This window comes from Penicillium longicatenatum (genome assembly GCF_028827895.1).
Source record: "Penicillium longicatenatum strain IBT 33135 chromosome Unknown contig_6_segment0_segment0, whole genome shotgun sequence".
NCBI lineage: Eukaryota > Fungi > Ascomycota > Eurotiomycetes > Eurotiales > Aspergillaceae > Penicillium > Penicillium longicatenatum.
In genome coordinates this window covers 4,221,398-4,239,194 of record NW_026643123.1, presented here as the reverse complement: position 1 = coordinate 4,239,194, position 17,797 = coordinate 4,221,398, and the positions used below count along the sequence as shown (strand labels likewise).

At 50.8% G+C, this 17,797-nt stretch overlaps 6 protein-coding genes across 6 annotated transcripts; 3 read left to right on the top strand and 3 right to left on the bottom strand.

Annotated features, from left to right (window-relative positions):
- Positions 1-388: 388 nt before the first annotated feature.
- Positions 389-1,987, top strand: N7484_009776 (J domain-containing protein; the record flags this gene model as incomplete). The annotated part of the gene is made up of 1 exon (XM_057120163.1): positions 389-1,987. The coding sequence occupies one exon, from the start codon at positions 389-391 to the stop codon at positions 1,985-1,987; it is 1,599 nt and encodes a 532-aa protein (XP_056969718.1).
- A 1,036-nt stretch (positions 1,988-3,023) lies between these two features.
- N7484_009775 (uncharacterized protein) lies at positions 3,024-3,764 on the top strand (the record flags this gene model as incomplete). The annotated part of the gene is made up of 2 exons (XM_057120162.1): positions 3,024-3,062; positions 3,099-3,764. 2 exons carry the CDS (start codon positions 3,024-3,026, stop codon positions 3,762-3,764), a joined length of 705 nt encoding a protein of 234 aa, XP_056969717.1.
- A 514-nt stretch (positions 3,765-4,278) lies between these two features.
- On the bottom strand, positions 4,279-6,119 carry N7484_009774 (putative sterol o-acyltransferase (APE2); the record flags this gene model as incomplete). The annotated part of the gene is made up of 5 exons (XM_057120161.1): positions 4,279-4,305; positions 4,362-4,403; positions 4,461-5,427; positions 5,485-5,928; positions 6,001-6,119. The coding sequence occupies 5 exons, from the start codon at positions 6,117-6,119 to the stop codon at positions 4,279-4,281; spliced, it is 1,599 nt and encodes a 532-aa protein (XP_056969716.1).
- A 1,047-nt stretch (positions 6,120-7,166) lies between these two features.
- N7484_009773 (AP-1 complex subunit gamma) lies at positions 7,167-9,917 on the top strand (the record flags this gene model as incomplete). The annotated part of the gene is made up of 5 exons (XM_057120160.1): positions 7,167-7,176; positions 7,239-7,362; positions 7,415-7,603; positions 7,654-9,769; positions 9,822-9,917. The coding sequence occupies 5 exons, from the start codon at positions 7,167-7,169 to the stop codon at positions 9,915-9,917; spliced, it is 2,535 nt and encodes an 844-aa protein (XP_056969715.1).
- An 831-nt stretch (positions 9,918-10,748) lies between these two features.
- N7484_009772 (putative nucleotide-sugar transporter) lies at positions 10,749-12,244 on the bottom strand (the record flags this gene model as incomplete). Its single annotated transcript, XM_057120159.1, has 4 exons — positions 10,749-11,025; positions 11,086-11,943; positions 12,021-12,097; positions 12,161-12,244. The coding sequence occupies 4 exons, from the start codon at positions 12,242-12,244 to the stop codon at positions 10,749-10,751; spliced, it is 1,296 nt and encodes a 431-aa protein (XP_056969714.1).
- Positions 12,245-12,750: 506 nt separating this feature from the next.
- N7484_009771 (uncharacterized protein) lies at positions 12,751-17,373 on the bottom strand (the record flags this gene model as incomplete). The annotated part of the gene is made up of 3 exons (XM_057120158.1): positions 12,751-16,893; positions 16,994-17,072; positions 17,165-17,373. 3 exons carry the CDS (start codon positions 17,371-17,373, stop codon positions 12,751-12,753), a joined length of 4,431 nt encoding a protein of 1,476 aa, XP_056969713.1.
- Between the last annotated feature and the right edge of the window lie 424 nt (positions 17,374-17,797).

Sequence of the window (17,797 nt, the reverse complement as noted above, 5' to 3'; positions counted from 1 at the left end):
CTACGTGTTAAGGGACTCCACGCCACCTGGACGGAGAAGAGCGGGAATGTTCCCCTAAACGACTTTTGCCCCTGACATAAACATCTTGTCCCTTGACATAATACCTGCGAACCTGCTGATTCATGATTCGTTTGTAAATTGGAAATTCTGGAATACTGCAGAATCTTTAAATGATTCTCTTTTATTTGAAATCCAAACCTGGAACCACCTTGATCGTCCCACTTCATTCTGGATGAGTGGATTCTTGCCCGATCATAGCCAACGTTAAGTTGGCATTCCTCCACCGCCTCTTTCCCCCTCTTTCAGTTCACTACATCTACCCTACCCACCCCCCCCCCCCCTCAATTCCTTGGGGGTCATCATCGATGATCATTTACTTGACTACATTATGTCCCATCCTGATATAGACCCTTATGTTGCATTGGGCGTGCCCAGGGACGCTACTCTCGCGGAAGTCCGGGCCGCCCATCGCAAACGAGTATTGAAATGTCATCCCGATAAGATTCAAGATCAGGCTCAGCGAGATGTCGCCCAGGAGGAATTCCAAGAGGTACAAGCGGCCTACGAACTTCTGTCCGATCCAGATCGCCGACTTCGCTATGACCAAAAGGTGAAACTGGCAGACTTAAAACGACAGTTGGAGAAAGAACAACGAGCTAAGCACGCGGAAATGGCGGCACGTGGGATGGCATCCCCGCGCGAGATGCGCGAGGGCCACATTGTGGAGGAGCGCGTGCCTTTTGACGCTTTCTTTGAAGATCAACGATTCAGTGAAGAGCCTCGATCCTTCGCTCGCAAGGCCGACGAGTTCGGTGGGAAACGACCCAAGGCGAAGGAAGAGAAGAAGAAGACCCGAGTTCCAATGAGCAGCGAACGTGCTGCCAAGGAATCTCGCGATAGTACCAAAGCCTCACACTCTGAGCGACAACGACGCCGCGACAAAGAACGACGGGGACAACAATCCGATAAATACGAATCTTTTGGTCCGTTTGTGGTGTCCGACGGGGATTCCGATTCCAGTGATACTGAAGCTTATGATCCCAAGCCATCTCGTCGGGCTCGAGAGTCTCGCTCTCGGCCCACAGAGTTCTCTTCTCGACGTCGCGACCGCGATGTCCGGGATGTCTACGAAGAGGATCAATATTACAAGCTTAGCCGGGCCGAGGAACACATTGAGCGTTCGAAGTATGATGATTCTCGACCCCGGATGTCTCCACAGCGATCCCGTGGTTACGAGTCAGCTGAACCAGAGACTGCCGCTCCCCGGCGCTCGGGACGGTCCTCCCGGACGGACCCAACTCGCTCCTCTTCGCGCCACAACTCCTCATATGAAGACCTGGAGCCCCGCTACGATTCGGGAAAGCCGCCTAAGATGCCCACTGCGACAACAATGCCGGGTCCCAAGACATCGCTTCGCCCGACATTGTTCGGAGGAGGTCGCTCGGCAACCGCCTCGGCATACACTCGCCCAAAGCGGGACTCATCTCGCAGTCGGACTGATGACATTCTGCACAAGATGGCCAGTGAGACTGTCCCGCCCCCTCCACGTTCATCCAAGCTACGTGAAAAATACGACTCGGGCTACTCTAGTCCCAACACTCCCGAACTCCCACCCAAGGGTTCTCCAAAGGTTACAGCTCGGTACAAGATCGAGGACCCTATCATCATCGAACCCTCCAAGCCTTCCAGGTACCGTACTCTCTCGCCTGAAAGGGAACGAGAGCGTCCACCTCGCATGGCTCCTCCCAAGCGGGCAAGCACCTTCCAATCATTCATGAGCGAATCAGGTCCTCGCATCGAGGTCCGCTCTGTACGACCCTCCCGACCCCACGGCAACGTGGAATACTCCCCACCCATCCGAAGTGAAGACGTCAAATACACCCGGGAAATCCGGCCCAGTGACATCAACACCTCGCCCAGTCACAGTAATTATTATAGCGAACGTGTCCGCCCACTACGCCGAAGCTCCGTGGCCTATGCGCAATGAAACCATTGACGACAGCTTGATGACCGCTTCCAATTTTTGTCTATTCATTATTTTTACGCATTTTATGACCCATGATCCAACATATGAACCCTTTTGTCTCTTCCCTTCATGTCTATATTTGACTGCCTTCGGCAGTTCCTTACTACGGAAACTCCTGGCTTGTAGCCATCGCGCCAGCCATGAACATGGATTTCCATGGACCCCAGGGCCCTTGCACAGCATTGGGGCGGTTTTGATTGCGTGGTCTCCCCCGGTGGGGCTTTCTTTCGGCGCAATGGGGAGGGGACTTGGTGTTATTATTCCATTCCTAACAACATAACATACTCATCTACGTGGCGCAATTTCCAATTTACTTATGACCTATTTCCTTTATCTCTTTGTTATCTGGGAGTGTTTCTCTCTCCCGGGCTCCGCCTATCTAGATACCCGTGGATGCTCTGGAAAATCTCATCATGAATTGATGTCCTTTGAATGACATGTGAACTGTACTTTGGTCGTTTAGACTCTTGTAGGCATAGAACACTCCACTCTTATCTACAAAATTAGAAAAGGAAAAAAAAAATCGTGCTAATGATATCCTTGATTTTTGTCTGTTGCTTCTGTTAAATGATTTGCTTTTACTGTATCTACAACTATTTAGCCTTAAATTGATTCATCGTTTGCGAGTGTTTACTTTACTGATCTAATTAATATCAACGCTTCAATATCCCATTAAATCTCAACGCCACAGGTAAAATTCAAAACCAGTATCACGCCATTACATCCTAACGCTAGTTGACGGTAAATTGAGCTAAGGTCATAGCAGGGATATTGTACCCACAGCGTTCGCGGCCAGTTCCAACTACTGTTAGTGGTGCACCCGAACAAGATTGCCAGATAGTCGGTATTCTTCCTTCTCTTCCTCTATCTTTCATTCTTCTTCCCGAGCCTTCCTTGGTCTGTATCCCGTGTAGAAATGTCATTCGACATTTCGCATATCAGATCTGGAAATTCTTACCTGGATCAGAATCAAAATGGACCAGAGATAAAGCCCATTATGCTGGCCCTGGCCGGGTCTCTGGTTGTTATGATTTTGGTTGGTGATTCCTGATCCAACTATCATCTACAATAGGCTAATCACAAGAAGCTGATATATGCCTTGGGTAATGTCAACGCAACGCTAATCGCGACATCACGGCCAGTACCAGGACGAGGTGGAAATCTCCTTATGAAGGGACAATTTCGAGGGTTTCCAATCTTCATCATCCATCTATTGGCCAAAGTGTTTCTCCTCTCGCGATTCACTATAGAAGAAACAGATGTCTTCCGACTTTTGGTCTTGAACGTGGCGACAGAGATGCTACTTTCAACCCTTAAAGGATATATTGTGCATACAATTCTCGCCCAGCCATCGCAGATTCCATTCTATCGACGTGTTCTTAGCTGGTCAGTATGGTGGAAGACCTTCCCGGCTACACTACTATACAGCACCGCCTCAAGCGTGTGCTTCTATCTCACCGTCGATATGTTTATTCAGATCCTCAGATCTGGAGATGATTTCGATGGTATGGAGCGAAGGGCAATCGGCGCCTTTCTAGTGATGTCCATTGTCTATTTCTTGGCTGTGGTTCCTACCTACGCCATCTTCATTCGAGTGGCTGCATCTGCAGTACACGTACAGGCAGGTTCCAGCGCGCGGAGAACTCAACCGACGGGGAGTATCAAGAGTGGCTGGGAAAGTTTCCACTGGCCTGATCGTTGGAGCTTTACTGGAATTCTTGCCACGGTTCTTTTCTAGAATCATGTTTCTTTCTGTATGGCTATGTGCTTGTAATCTCTCTCTTTCACCCTGAGCTGCATGAGGCTGTCTTGCGATTTTGTATTAGATATGCTTGTTAGATGGTCATAGTGGGATCATCGATACATACTCTTATTGTTACATTGAGTATAACATTATACCATCTTTTCGGCTTACACGGCTGTTTCTGTGTGGCACTGCTCGGATTTGTGATCGAGTCGTTGGTTTACTGGGTATTTCAACACCACATGAACTACTCTTTGTGCGATTGAAACCCCTGACTAAATCAGTCAATGCTCCGGGAGCCGATCTCTAGCCGAACCGGAAACCTTATCGTCAACAATATTACAGCTATATACAAGTCAAATAAAGAGGTATACTGGCATGAATAAATAAATCAAATCAAATACAGGGTATTCACTCTCAGTAGACAACGCAAGTCCAACAGACAAACACGCTGACCTATCTCCAACAACCATATGTGCAAAATACCGTCCTTCAAGAGGTATCTATCTCAAACCAAGACATAGAATACACACATCTAAATCATATTAGAAACTTCACTGCAAAAAGTGCTATGAAACTCAAAAGACTTACCATCGAAAGACCCAGGATCATCGAGAACCAGAAGAAGACGTTCTGAAGTAAATCAGTACGGTGCCAAAGAATATTGTATCTATCAGGGGAATCACTCACGTTAAGAACAGTCCGACCTCTGAAGAATCGAGACTTCTGGATAGCAACGATGGGCAACTGGAGCATCATAGCCATAAACCCGTAGCCACGAAGCTTCTTGGTAATGCAGCTCATGACCAGTTCGTGGAACACAGCGCTAACCAGGAATGTGATGAGCATGGCGACGGGTTGAGAAAAGGCAGATCGAGCAGGGAAGTAGACGTGACGGAAAAGGAAGTGATGGACGGGGACATTCCATTCCCGAGAGAATTCGAGCCAGTCACACGAATTCCACCAGTCCGAGTAGAAGTGTCGGTCCGCGAACCGGGTTAGCTCTGCGAATGCACCGAGGACGTATTCGAAGATGACAAGGAAGACTAGGAGGAATGTGATCATGAAAGGGAAAAGGAGCATGCTGATAGTCTCAGCTAGGACGAGGGCTTTGTCCGCGAGGTTTGGGAATGCTTGGAGCTGGGTACTGGCTTCGCTTAAGACCGGCACGATGAATTCTTCGCTGGTCAGGGTGAGCAGGAAGATACATCCGAACACAGCCGCGGTCTTGTAAGCGATTTCTGACCAGCGGCGTTCAAGTCGACGTGGGTACTCGAGCTCGTAACAGAGGGTTGGGCAAAAGAGGAAGTCTACATAGTTTCCTATATAGAGGTTTTGGGGGTACGAGATATTTCCCAGTGGGGAGGTGAGCTCTGTGGCTAGATCTTCGCGTAGACGGACCAGGGGCTCTGTAATATCTGTGTCATCGTGCAGCTGCTTCATAGATGGACGACGGCGTTGGGGTTCCGGGTAGTGGACTGCCTTAGGCGAGCTAGGGACCACGTTGTCTGCTTTGTCTAGGTCTGCAAGACGGCGCTCGGTTGTACTGAGGTGGCCATTGTAAAAGGCGTATGAGTGCAGCTTCATGAGAATGGTTAGGACATGGAGAGTGAAGAAGACCTGGGCAGTCCAGGTCCAAATACGCATAAACGGCCAGCTATGAGTATGTTAGCAGCCGGCTAATCAAACTCTACAAACAAGAGCTCCAACTCACTTGATCCAAACAGCTAGCCATAAGGCCTCGCCGATGCTTTGCACAACCCTACCTCCACGCGCCCACTGCAACCAACGAGGGCCGCGCCGGTACAGCCGGTGCAAGGGTAGGACCAGACTCGAGCTCACAACCATAGCAAGATCACTCAAGCCTAATTCCCACACATTGGCGCTCAGCAAACTCCACACCCGTACTCGCAGTGGGTATCCGGTGTCCTTAATATTGCGCAGCACAGTAGTAACAACCATAATAACGAGTGAGATCCAAAAGAGGACAAAGAACCCACGGAAATTATGGTAATCGCTATCTGGATCAAAATGGGATACACGGGGCACATAATCAATGGTATAAAAGAGGCGATTCCTCGCGCGCACTTGCTTGCGAGCCGTTGAAATCGAATGCGCCGAAGGAGGAGCATCTTCAGGGACGGGGGTGGATCGACCACTGTAGTTCAAGCACAAATATCAGCCATTGTTTCCGACCGTTAAATAAAGAGTAACTGTAGAAAGTGTATACCTTGCATCCGGGCCTAGCTGAGAAACTGGTGGAGTGAGACTCACGTCCGACTTGTCGGACTGGAGGGGGACGGCGCGCGGCCGCAGTGTAGCAGAACCATGGGAGATGGCGCTGGACATCCTAAGAGGTGGACGCAATTGCGGGAATATACAGGTAATTTCACATTGACCGAAGCCAGAATCATAGGAAGTGTCTTTGGTTTGGTTTGTTTTTGTGGAGAATTAGGAAGACGGAGAGCGGAAAAACGGGACCAAGACCAACTACGTCAACGGTCAGCCTTAGGTATTTTAAGAGCCCCCTATGTGGGGGTTCGGAGTTCGGGACTTGGGGGCAATAATTGATGCATACTGCAGATACGAATGAAATTACTCTTTCATGAAGGAATCACGATAATTTGCAAAATAGAACATTGACTTCCATCTAATATCCTCAGTACTTTGACCACTTAGCCTTATCGATCTATGCAACATCGGTCATCAGGCTCCTTTATTTCTACCAAGTTAAGGGGCATACTTCCTCCCAACAAACTTGAGTACATTGAAAATGATTGAGGCTATGCTAGGGAATGACCTTGTTTTCTTCAAAAGGGTCCCCTGATTGGCTTAATCAAATTGGTGCAAATAGGTAAAATTCAAGGACGAGCTATGAATGGTCAAAAGGGAAACGTCATAGAGCTTGGATTTCGCTTTGTTGGGATATATAGTCTTGATCTTAACCAGGCAGAAAGATTAAAATAAAGGATGTACCAGACTATGCGTATTGTGTACCAACGTCCATCCCATCGATCCGAGGTCAACGGCGTGCATGCTGTGTAACATACCATAGTTGAGTTAGTCTATTGATGCCCGATAAATAAGGGATAGATTGAACCACCCCCTTGGATTACGTAAGAACAAGCACTTCCCGCCTCAGGCCAGAACAGATGAGATAATATCCCACTAGCCACATGTGGTCTAGTGCACCCTGTGGATGCCAAGAAGCCAGGTCAACCCAAGAAAGACCCCCCAAGTCCACGCATAATAAAGCCCAGACCCGAATCCCAAAGTGCTGCGACCAAGCTACTTTTCGCCCACCCTATCTTGCTGGGACTTTCTCCGCTTCCCTCCCTCGCTTCCATTGCTCTACCTACCTCCCCTGGAACCCCGTCCGGGGGTTGAACTCACATCATGGCCTCTCGTGAGTGGCCCGCCGCCCCTCCTCCCCTGAAGATGCGACTAACCCACCACAACTCTAAACAGTCAAGCAATTTATTCGCAATGTCCGATCCGCCAAGACCATTGCAGATGAGCGAGCCGTGATTCAAAAGGAGAGCGCGGCCATTCGTGCCTCATTTCGAGAGGAGAGCCACGACTCGAATGTTCGGTTAGCTACACTGCACCCCATTCGCCGCATACCGACTTCTAACGCCTAACAGGAGGAACAATGTGGCCAAATTGCTGTATCTCTTCACTTTAGGAGAGCGGACTCACTTCGGCCAGATCGAATGTTTGAAACTACTCGCGTCACACCGATTCGCTGACAAGCGACTGGGCTACCTAGGAACCATGTTGTTGCTGGACGAGAACCAGGAGGTGTTGACTCTCGTCACCAATTCATTGAAGAAGTATGTGTGATCAAGAAAGTCGCTGTAGCTTCAATGCTGACCCTGTACAGTGATCTCAACCACTCGAATCAGTATATTGTTGGTCTTGCCCTCTGCGCCCTCGGAAACATTGCCTCCGTCGAGATGTCTCGTGACCTTTTCCCCGAAGTCGAAAGCCTCATGTCGACTGCCAATCCCTATATTCGCCGCAAGGCAGCCATTTGCGCCATGCGGATATGTCGCAAGGTCCCTGACTTATACGAACATTTCCTCGAGAAGGCCAAGACCCTGTTAGGAGATCGAAACCATGGTGTTCTTCTCTGCGGTTTGACTTTTGTGACCGATCTGTGCGAAGCGGAAGAAGAAGAGGAAGGCCCGGAGGGTGTGATTGAGATGTTTCGGCCTCTCGCTGGGGGGCTGGTCCGTGCTCTGAAGGGACTGACCACATCAGGATACGCCCCGGAGCATGACGTGTCTGGAATCACCGATCCTTTCCTCCAGGTGAAGATCCTTCGATTCCTTCGAGTCTTGGGTCGTGGCGATGCGGCTACCAGTGAATTGATCAACGATATTTTGGCCCAGGTGGCAACCAACACCGACTCGTCCAAGAACGTGGGCAATGCCATTCTATATGAGGCGGTGCTTACCATCTTGGATATTGAAGCTGACTCCGGCCTCAGGGTGTTGGGTGTCAACATTCTTGGTAAATTCTTGTCTAACAAAGACAATAACATCCGCTATGTTGCATTGAACACGCTGAACAAGGTCGTGGCCATCGAACCGAATGCGGTGCAAAGACATCGTAACACCATCTTGGAATGTCTGCGGGATCCTGATATCAGCATTCGCCGGCGAGCGCTCGATCTCAGCTTCATGTTGATCAACGAGGACAATGTGCGGGTGCTTGTCCGGGAGCTGCTAGCTTTCCTGGAGGTGGCCGACAACGAGTTCAAGCCGGTTATGACAACACAGATTGGTATTGCTGCAGACCGATTTTCTCCGAACAAGCGCTGGCACATGGACACCATTCTTCGGGTTCTCAAACTGGCTGGGAACTACGTCAAGGAGCAAATCCTATCATCATTCGTTCGTCTCATTGCAACTACTCCGGAGCTGCAGACCTATGCTGTTCAGAAGCTGTATTCATCCTTGAAGGAGGATATCTCACAGGAAGGACTGACTCTAGCAGCAACTTGGACGATTGGTGAATACGCCGATAGTCTGCTGCAGGGTGGTCAGTATGAGGAGGAAGAACTGGCCAAGGAAGTGCGGGAGAGCGATATTGTGGACTTGTTCACCAACATCCTCAATAGCACATACGCCAACCAGACCGTCATCGAGTATATCACGACCGCATCCATGAAATTGACCGTGCGCATGTCCGATCCAGCCCAGATCGAGCGTCTCCGCCTCTTCCTCACTGGCCGTACTTCTGACTTGAGTGTCGAAATTCAGCAACGTGCGGTTGAATACACCAACTTGTTTGGATATGACCAGATCCGTCGTGGCGTGTTGGAACGAATGCCGGCACCTGAGATTCGTGAGGAGCAGCGCGTTCTCGGTGCTCCCGCTAAGAAGCGCCAGAGTAAGGTTCTTCGTAGCAAACCCACCAAGGTGTCCAAGCCTGCTGATCACGACCTGCTCCTTGATCTGGTGGGTGGCTCCGACGCACCTGTAACCAGCCCGTCATCGAATGGAGGAAACACCGCCGATCTGCTGGCAGATATTCTTGGCGGCGACTCGGGCTTGTCATCACCCGCTCCTGCCCCTGCCCAAAACACAAGTAGCCACAGCTCTATCATGGACATGTTTGGCTCAACAGGCGCCTCCCCCTCCCCTCAGCCAGCACAGCAGCAATCGGCTTCAATGGATCTTTTGGGCGGTGGTATGGGTGCCTCTGTGCCCTCACCCTCTGCCTCTCCCGCACCCGTTACCGCCTCGACCCCTGCTCACACCGCACTCAACAAGGATGGCCTTATCCTCACCCTCCAAGTACAACGAAACGGCCCCAACGCCCAAATCCTTGCTCGGTTCCGCAACGAGTCCAACTTTGGTCGTTTCACCAACGTCGGTCTTCAAGCTGCTGTACCAAAGAGCCAGCGTCTGCAATTGAGTGCCATCAGCAAAGCCGACCTCGAAGCTGGCGAAGATGCCACCCAGACCATGCGCGTAACAGCACTGAACGGGGTATGTATAATTCAATCCCCTTCCATTGAAACAAACTAACGTCTTTCATCAGGCCCTACCACCTAAACTCCGCCTCCGCCTCCGGGTTACCTCTGCTCAAGATACAGCCGATCCAGTCACCGATCAAGTAGACTGGTCCGAGCCGTGATTTACGTAAAATCGACTTTATTTGTTCCGCGGAGGATAGGAACTCTATTTCAACGAAAAGTCTGGCGGTGAAATCTTTAATTTTTCATGAGCAGCCTCAATCCCAGTTCTATACACCTTTCTATCTTTCGCCGAATGTCCTCCAGAGCTTTCGTCTGTTCTGCTTTCTCTTCAGAGGGCTATTCTTGTACATGCTTCAATATCCTTAGTAGATGAGATCCGCACAGCAAATTTGCATGGTGCAAACTAGTTATTTCTTGTTCCAATGATTAATAATGTATCCGTAGTTGATCATCCCGGATGTTGCAATAGCTTCGGCTATGGGGTTTTCTAAGTAGCCTTAAGCGTCGTCACTCCTAGGTATTTCAGTTTGTAGATCGCCGTGTACTATTACAACTCTCGTCTACAACGAATCGCTTTAGTGCCCCGTTCAGCAATTGTCCGCCTTGAGTACTGTTTACCACTGGGCACTTGATATGAGTTAGAAAATTGTGTCATTGCTACAACTAGTAGTATGCAGAAAAGAACCCCGAGATAAACTGATCCATCCACGAGATTCTATCAGAGTCGAGCGTTGAATGCAGGAAAATAGGAATGCCAAGATAGACAGTTATATAGCGCCCTGTCAGAGGGAAAGAAACAAGTCCAGAGTCAATCAAACGCCAAAGAAACAGCTTGCATAAATGATCCTTTGGAGATAATCGGAGGTATCAAAAGCTTGATAACTGCACACCGGCCTGCACTGCAGCAGTTAAAACCCAGCTAACGATAAGTTTGCGAGGATGGAGTCCGAAGCTTTGGTCCAGAATGGTCAAGAGAAATTGTAGAGGATCTAAATATGCTCAATCGGTTCCTCTGGAAGTAATTCCTCGTGGTCTCTAGGCTCACCACCGGGGAGACAGGCCTTGAGCGGAGGACGGATGATATCGTTGAAAAGAAATGTACCGTAAACGAGGCATGCAAAACCAACGACCTGAAGCCATTTGAAAGACTCCCAGCCCAGTCCCAAAGAGACGAGCCAGATGAACAAAGTGCGGCAGGTGTCGATGGTGCTGCGGGATGTAGCGGAGACGGTGCGTGTTACAGAGAGACCGAAGAAATTGAACCCTCTGGAGAAGGCATTAGTATTCTGGGAGAGTAATTTTCAATAAGGGAGGGGGAAAGCATACCCAATGCTGAACATGATCAAGATACTGGCCATCGCCACAGCACGGTTGGACGTCATCTGCTGCCAGCCTTCCTTCATGTCGAAATAGCCGTACTGGCCTGCCTCGGTGCGTCCAACGGCCAAGTACATAATGCACATGCAGGTAAAGGTCACTGAGAAACCAAATACTCCTTCCCATCCGACAACCTCGATAGGGTCCATGGCGTAGTTCTCAAGGATCCACTCCTCCAGCACGAATTGCGAGGCAGTAAAGATTTGGCCACCGGCAATCAATAGCACTCCAATGACAGCCTTTACAGCCTCCGGGGTCCCTGCAACTGCAGATGAGGAAATACCATCATCTCGCGTGAGGTCGTGGCCCGAGTGACCGCTGAAAAGAGCACCGGCAAGACCGACAAGTGCAACACCAAGAACGACAATGAAAAGTGCACTCCACTGGTACAAGTACAGCTTTCGTCGAAGGAAGATTACACTGAAAAGTCCGACGAAAAGCACGAGGGTTCCTCGGGTCATCTGGTAAATACTCGCTGCGACGAAGAGCAAGCCCACATTCATCAGTGTAGTTCCTGCAATATCGCAGCAGGATGGCGCAGCCAAAAGGAGAATCTTCCATCCACGCAGTGGAATACGGCCTTCATCATCCATCACAGATTTGATTGAGTTTCTGCGCTCCATGCCATTCTCATCAATCGTGTGCTCGTCGTCCTCTAGGCCGCCATCCTCGCCGCGGATAGGACGGTAGCCACCCGCCAAAAGAGGGGACTGGTCGCGTGACAAACGGGGAGCAATGAATCGCTGATAAAGAATCGATAAACCGAGGACTAGCCAGCAGCCCATCTCGCCGACAAACATCTGCGCTCTGTTCAAGAACAACGAGATAAGCAATCGGGCTTGGGTCTGGATATGGGTCGTCGCCCCAAGAGAGAGGACACTTACGTCTGAATTACTGGCTGCTCAAACATCTTCCGCTGAGTAGGATCGGGAGAATCGCAGTTTCGAACACATTGCATGTCCTAAGAGCCACGCTACTATTAGCTAGGCTCGGCTCATACGGAGCTCATATTAGAATGACACACCTGGTATTTATTCAAAATTGTATTGCAAACCCCGGTCACGAGCATCATCGTGACCAGGAATGGGACTAACGTGCGGCTCGCCATGTTGCCACCTAAATATCGTTGATTGGGGGCGATGAGGGGAGTTGGAGCTGGGAGGTTCGACAGAGCGGAGAGGTCTTTGTTATCGACCCCAGCTGATAAGGATCAGCTGATAAGCTGACGTGATGGAAAGTGGAGACACGGTTGATCGACCAGATATCGGGATCTACAGTGCAGCCGTGTTTGTTCCATGCCAATTGCCAGAAATTGATACTTGCGATCAAAACTTCGTCTTTACAGGTAGATATGAATTGATTGAAATATTCGTGGTAGAATTGATCTTGGATTAGTCTCCAGGGTGAAAAGAAGAAAGAGAGAAAACAGGACTCCTGCGTCGGGTATGGTACACACGCTTGCCCCATAAAAGATAAGAATCCGTATGTACGCCAGGTAGAAACCACCGGAATGAGTAATGAAAGTTAAAGTATAGAAGAAAAATAGCAAAAAAGAAGGAGAAATCTGAGGTAAAGGTCGTAAAGATGCACGTCACACTACAGGCATTGCGGCAATTACAGAGCAGCAATGGCGATAGTGCCGTTCTCCATGTTCATGTCCTTTTGAGGTTGGTCGTCGTTATTCCAGTCGAATTGCAAAGCATCCGGTCCAGTGGGGAAGCGAACACCGTTGGAGAACTCGGAGGAAGAGGGCAACTTCATCCAGTCTTTGGTGGCTTGGATGGAATCTTCGTCCCAGGGCATGAAATCATACCAAACAACCCCATTACAATCTTTGTGCTCATCCTTGGGGGTGAGGGTTGCTAGAGCAGTGTCACGAGAGTCGGGAGTATCATCAGATTGGTCGAGGGAGAACATTTCGGTATTCAGGAATTCATCGAAGGGATCGTAGCCTAGACCCTTGCGTCGGCAGTCTGCGAGAACGGGCGCGAAGGTATCATGAATCTTTTCAAGGTTCATCGGGGCATCTGCCCAAGGGTCCTCGCCCTCGAGATCGTCCAAAGTACGCTTGCCGGGTTGCTTTCCAGGGGAAGGCTTTCCAATTTTGTTCGCTGCTTGGAGGGGAGTAAGCTGCTGCGCAGATATCGCAGGAGACGCAGTCTTGGCTCCGAGTTGGCTAGTCACGCGAGCCATGGGTGTTGTGCTAGCAGTCACAGGTGTGGGCAAGCCCTGCTTGGCGGGCGAGGCCATTGCACTGAGTTTGTTGCTAGTGTTGACAGGAGGAGCAGATTCAATGGATTGCTTGGGCTGCTGGCCGTCGGCAGTCAACCCCAGGCCAATGGAAACACTGTCAAGGTAGAACTGCATAGGATCGCCGATAACCTCCTCTTCCTCGGGTTGATGGTTTTCTTCGACGTGCTTGTCCAGAGCTGCTTGGGTTGGTAGGCCCTGGAAATGGTGTTGGCACTCGACGACGCTGCACTTGAATGCGCCAGCCAAAGCGGCGGCCTTTGTTTTGGCGTTCGCCACGGCGGCTTGGTAGGTAGCCGCGGCCACAGAGGCAGAGTTAGCTTGCACAGGCGAGGCACTGGGGGCGCCAGCGTGAGACTGTTTTCTCTTCTTGGGTGGGGGAAGTTTCAGCTTCTCTGGTGGAAGACCACCTGGACCGTAGACGTGCGGCACACCCTGTGGGGATGGCGCTCCGAAGGGCGCCGAGGCAACAGCTGCACCGGAACTGGAGGCACGTCGGGCGTGTTGGAGAGCTTGTTCTTGCTGTGCTTGTAACTGTTCAAGATTGGTCGCGTTTAGCGCAGTGGTGCTCGGTGCCTGTGCAGCAGATGCGGGGGCATTCGCATTAGACCGTTGCTGGTTTATGCGAAGGAACATCAACTGGAATAACTTTCGAATGAACAGGATAGCGCCAGTCAAGTAATCGTGGCTAATGGTGAAATTATCATTAAGAACCCAATCCTGTGTGTTCTTGAACTGTCGCATGATTTGAACCCGCATAGCAAGAAGATTTCTGACATTCTTCTCCTGGCCCTGCATCTTAGCAAAACCGTGTGTCATCAAAAAATCCAACCTCCCAAGGATATCCAGGGAGTCCATCAACAGCTGAGACATAACCGCCTTTTGTTCAGGAGAATTGGCAATGGGTTGAGTAGGCGGGGCGCTCTTGGCAATATCCATATAAACGCTCATGATCTCAGGCTTGAGATTGTTCTTCCAGTTCTCATCCGCTGCAGCTCGACTGATTATCGGACCACGAAGGAAGGGCTGCTGTTGCTTACGCATATGACTTTCGACCTGCATTCGCTGCTGGGGGGTCATCGAATTAAGCTGATCGTGGGAGAATGGAACACCCGACCGAGCGGCAGGGGGAGCAGCTGCAGGGGGAGCACCTTGATGGGGCTGTTGAGATGTAACTGAGGCTTGAGCTTCTCCAGTATCTTCCATTTTGACCTTGCTCTTCTGGTTCTGTTTGCCGGCTGCAGCCTTGGCATTCTTTGCCGGTCCTCCAGCTTGAAGTTTAGTATTCAATTGCTGCTGGTCGGTGATTGCCAATGATTGCGGACCTGTGGGTGGGTTCACTTGGCCAGCAGTCTGAGGTACGGAGACAGGAGGCTGCGGCATAGGCTGGTTATGCTGCCCAGGTGGCATTTTCGCTGCATTCACATTCATTTCTTGTTGACGGGCACGTGCAGCCTGCAGAATGATCTGCCTCTGGCGGTGCTGGAGGAGCTCACGAATCTGGTCATCAGAGAGATTGTTGGAATTTTGACCCATCTTCTGACGAGCCATGTGGATATCCTGGGGGGTGAGTGGCCGCATCTGAGGCATCTGAGGCTGAGGTTGTCCGTTGGGAAGGTTTTGTACATTTGGCATTTGACCTGGCTGTCCTTGCGGGTGCTGTGATAAGATGCCCTGGCCCTGGTTATTCGAAGCCCCGGCCCTGTTAGCTAAAATCTGTCCAAAGTGGAGTTTTTGCAACATCATAAGCTTGGTCAGATCGACACCGTTTGATGCCTGTGGGTTGGTATTGGCCCACTGCTTAAGTTGGCCCCAAGTTTTGATGTGTTTGGGTACCTGGGAAGGGTTGTGGTTTTGGTTATTGATGATATTGGGTGGAAAGGCCGCACGATCCATCTCCTTGACCTGGTCAGGAGTCATTTCCAGGCCAATGTTCTGCTGATGCAAGAGTTGAAGTTTGTAGAGATCTTGCTGGCGTTGCTGTTGCTGCACACGTTGTTGGGGGGTCAGAGCCTGACCTGGAATCTGCTGAGGCGGAGCTGACCCAGCAGGATTCATGCCTTGTGGCATACTCATCGAATTTCTCATTCGACCATTGCCGGCCATCTGGCCATTGAACATCGCCTGACCTTGGCCGGGTTGCGATGCTGTCTGCTGAAGAGGGCCAGGTTGCTGACCACCATTGCGAGCCATGTTGTTTGCCATTGCGTTGCGGCGTTGAGTGAGAACGAATGCTTGAAGCTGCTCATTGGTCATTTGGGCAAGTTGCTCCTGGACCGCCTGCGGCAGGTTGGGGGGAATCTGCGGTCGACCTTGCATGTTGGGCTGGCCCGCATTTGGTGGACGGGAGGGAGGTCGAGGTTGGCCAGGCACCTGAGCAGGAGACATCTGACCAGGAGCCATCGGTTGATTCAACATCGGCATGACCGGGCTAGACTGGGACATCTGGGGGTTTGCCTGTCCACCGTGGCCGGATAGAGCAAGCTGAGCTTTCTGGGCGGCCGCTGCTTGCGCCCGTGCTTGGGCTTGAGCCTGAGCTTGCGACTGCTGAGCTTGGAATTGCATCCGGTCTTGGCCATTGGATCCGTTTGGAAAATGTTGCTGGCCAAATAGCTGTGGATTCATGTTCTGGCCATTTTGGCCCATCTGCTGCGGAAACATATTTGGTTGCTGTTGGTTGGGGAAAGGTGTTTGATTCATCTGTGATGAGCTTGCAGGGACCACCAGTTGCCCAGCTTCCTGTGAGCGCAGACCATCTGCCTGCTGACCTTGGATGTTTTCCACGTTTCCGATGAAAGAGTTTGAGTCCAGGCCTTGACTAGGGCTCCCGGAAAAGCCTGAGTTGCGCTGGAGGTTCATCATATTTTGCAGCATTTGACGTTGATTCATCATGGGATCTCCCATAATGGCGCCGTTGGAATCCACGCCAGCGTTATTCGGACGACCCATTTCCATGCGCGCTCGGCGGTGTCGGCGCAGTTGATTCAGAGCTTGTGAGCGGAAGAAATATGTCATCGGGTCCATGTTCTTGCGAGCCAGGTACGTTCGTTGTTCGGCACTCATGTTGGAAAGATTCATCTTGATCTTCTCCATGTCTTCGGCGGAAGTCTTGGCCAACATTTGGTTCGCCAGGCGAGAGACATGCTCAACGTCTTGCGGAGAAAGGGTATTCAGATCGTCGTGGAGGGGACCGCTGTTCGTAGGACGTTGTTGGGCGCGTTGTTGTTGTTGCAGCATGGCCGATTGTTGTTGTTGGCGCTGTTGCATCGCTGCCTGCTGGTTCGGGTCGTTCATTCCCATGGGCATCTGCTGTTGACCTGGTATTGGGGACGCCTGCATGCCTCGATTCATCTGTTGCGGAAAACCAGCCTGGAGGGGATTTTGCATGCCACCCGCCTGGGGCATCATGCCATTTTGCATGCCGCTTTGAAGCGCGACCGCAGCTTGTCTCTGACGGGTATCTTTAATGTGGGAGAGCTTTTCGTTGCATTCACGTTCGTAGTCAGCCTGTGCAAAACCATGTCAAGTCAGTATTGCGTCCGATGAAGGGATGAAAAAGGGTCGAGGATCGGATGAGCGCACTCTTTCGTTAGCTTTTAAAAAGGGCTTTTTGTTCGAAACTGAGGGCGGCCTGGGCGGCGGCTTGAATATCAATACGAGGTTGGATTAGGCGGAGGGAGGTGATCCTAGGCAACAAAGAGTCAGCTGGGCCGAAATTTGACCGGGATGTGCCAAAACAGCGCCCGCAGGCTAAGAGGGGCCGTTGTACATAACATACATTTGCCAAACGTTCATCGCACGAATCTTGATGTGGACATCTGCTTTCCATCCACTGAAGGGACCTTGAGAATGCAAGACCTGGGCGACATGGCCCATGATAATAGACTGACTCTGCTGGCTATCCTTGTTGGGCTGCTGCATGCCGGGCTTGACACCTACCATGCCCCCGCTGCCGGGGGCATTGGGGAATTGGGGGTTGGGATTCATGTCGAGAGCCCCATCAATGGGGGGTCTGAGAATAATCCGCGGGAATATTTGGTGACCAGCATTCGCTAAGATTGGAGGGCGGGATACGGCAGTGTCAGAAGGGAGATTTGAGATGATCGAGCGATGCAGGGTCGGATCGTGTCAAGGTCGCAGATCGGCAGAAAGATGGAAAATCAACCCGAAACTGAAAACCCCGAATGGACCAAGAAAAAAAGGGAAAAAGGAAGACAGAACGGTGGGTGGAACCTTGGTGAGTCTCGATGATCAGGGAGGGTGGGGATGGAAATCAAAATGGTCCAAACGGAGGACACAAGTGGAGAGGCGAGCAATGAGCGACCAGCACGGCGGGAAAGCAAGGCGTTCGGGCAGCAGCGTCAATTGGACCCAATTCGCTGACGAAAGCCTGGGTGTGGCTTGGAGCGAA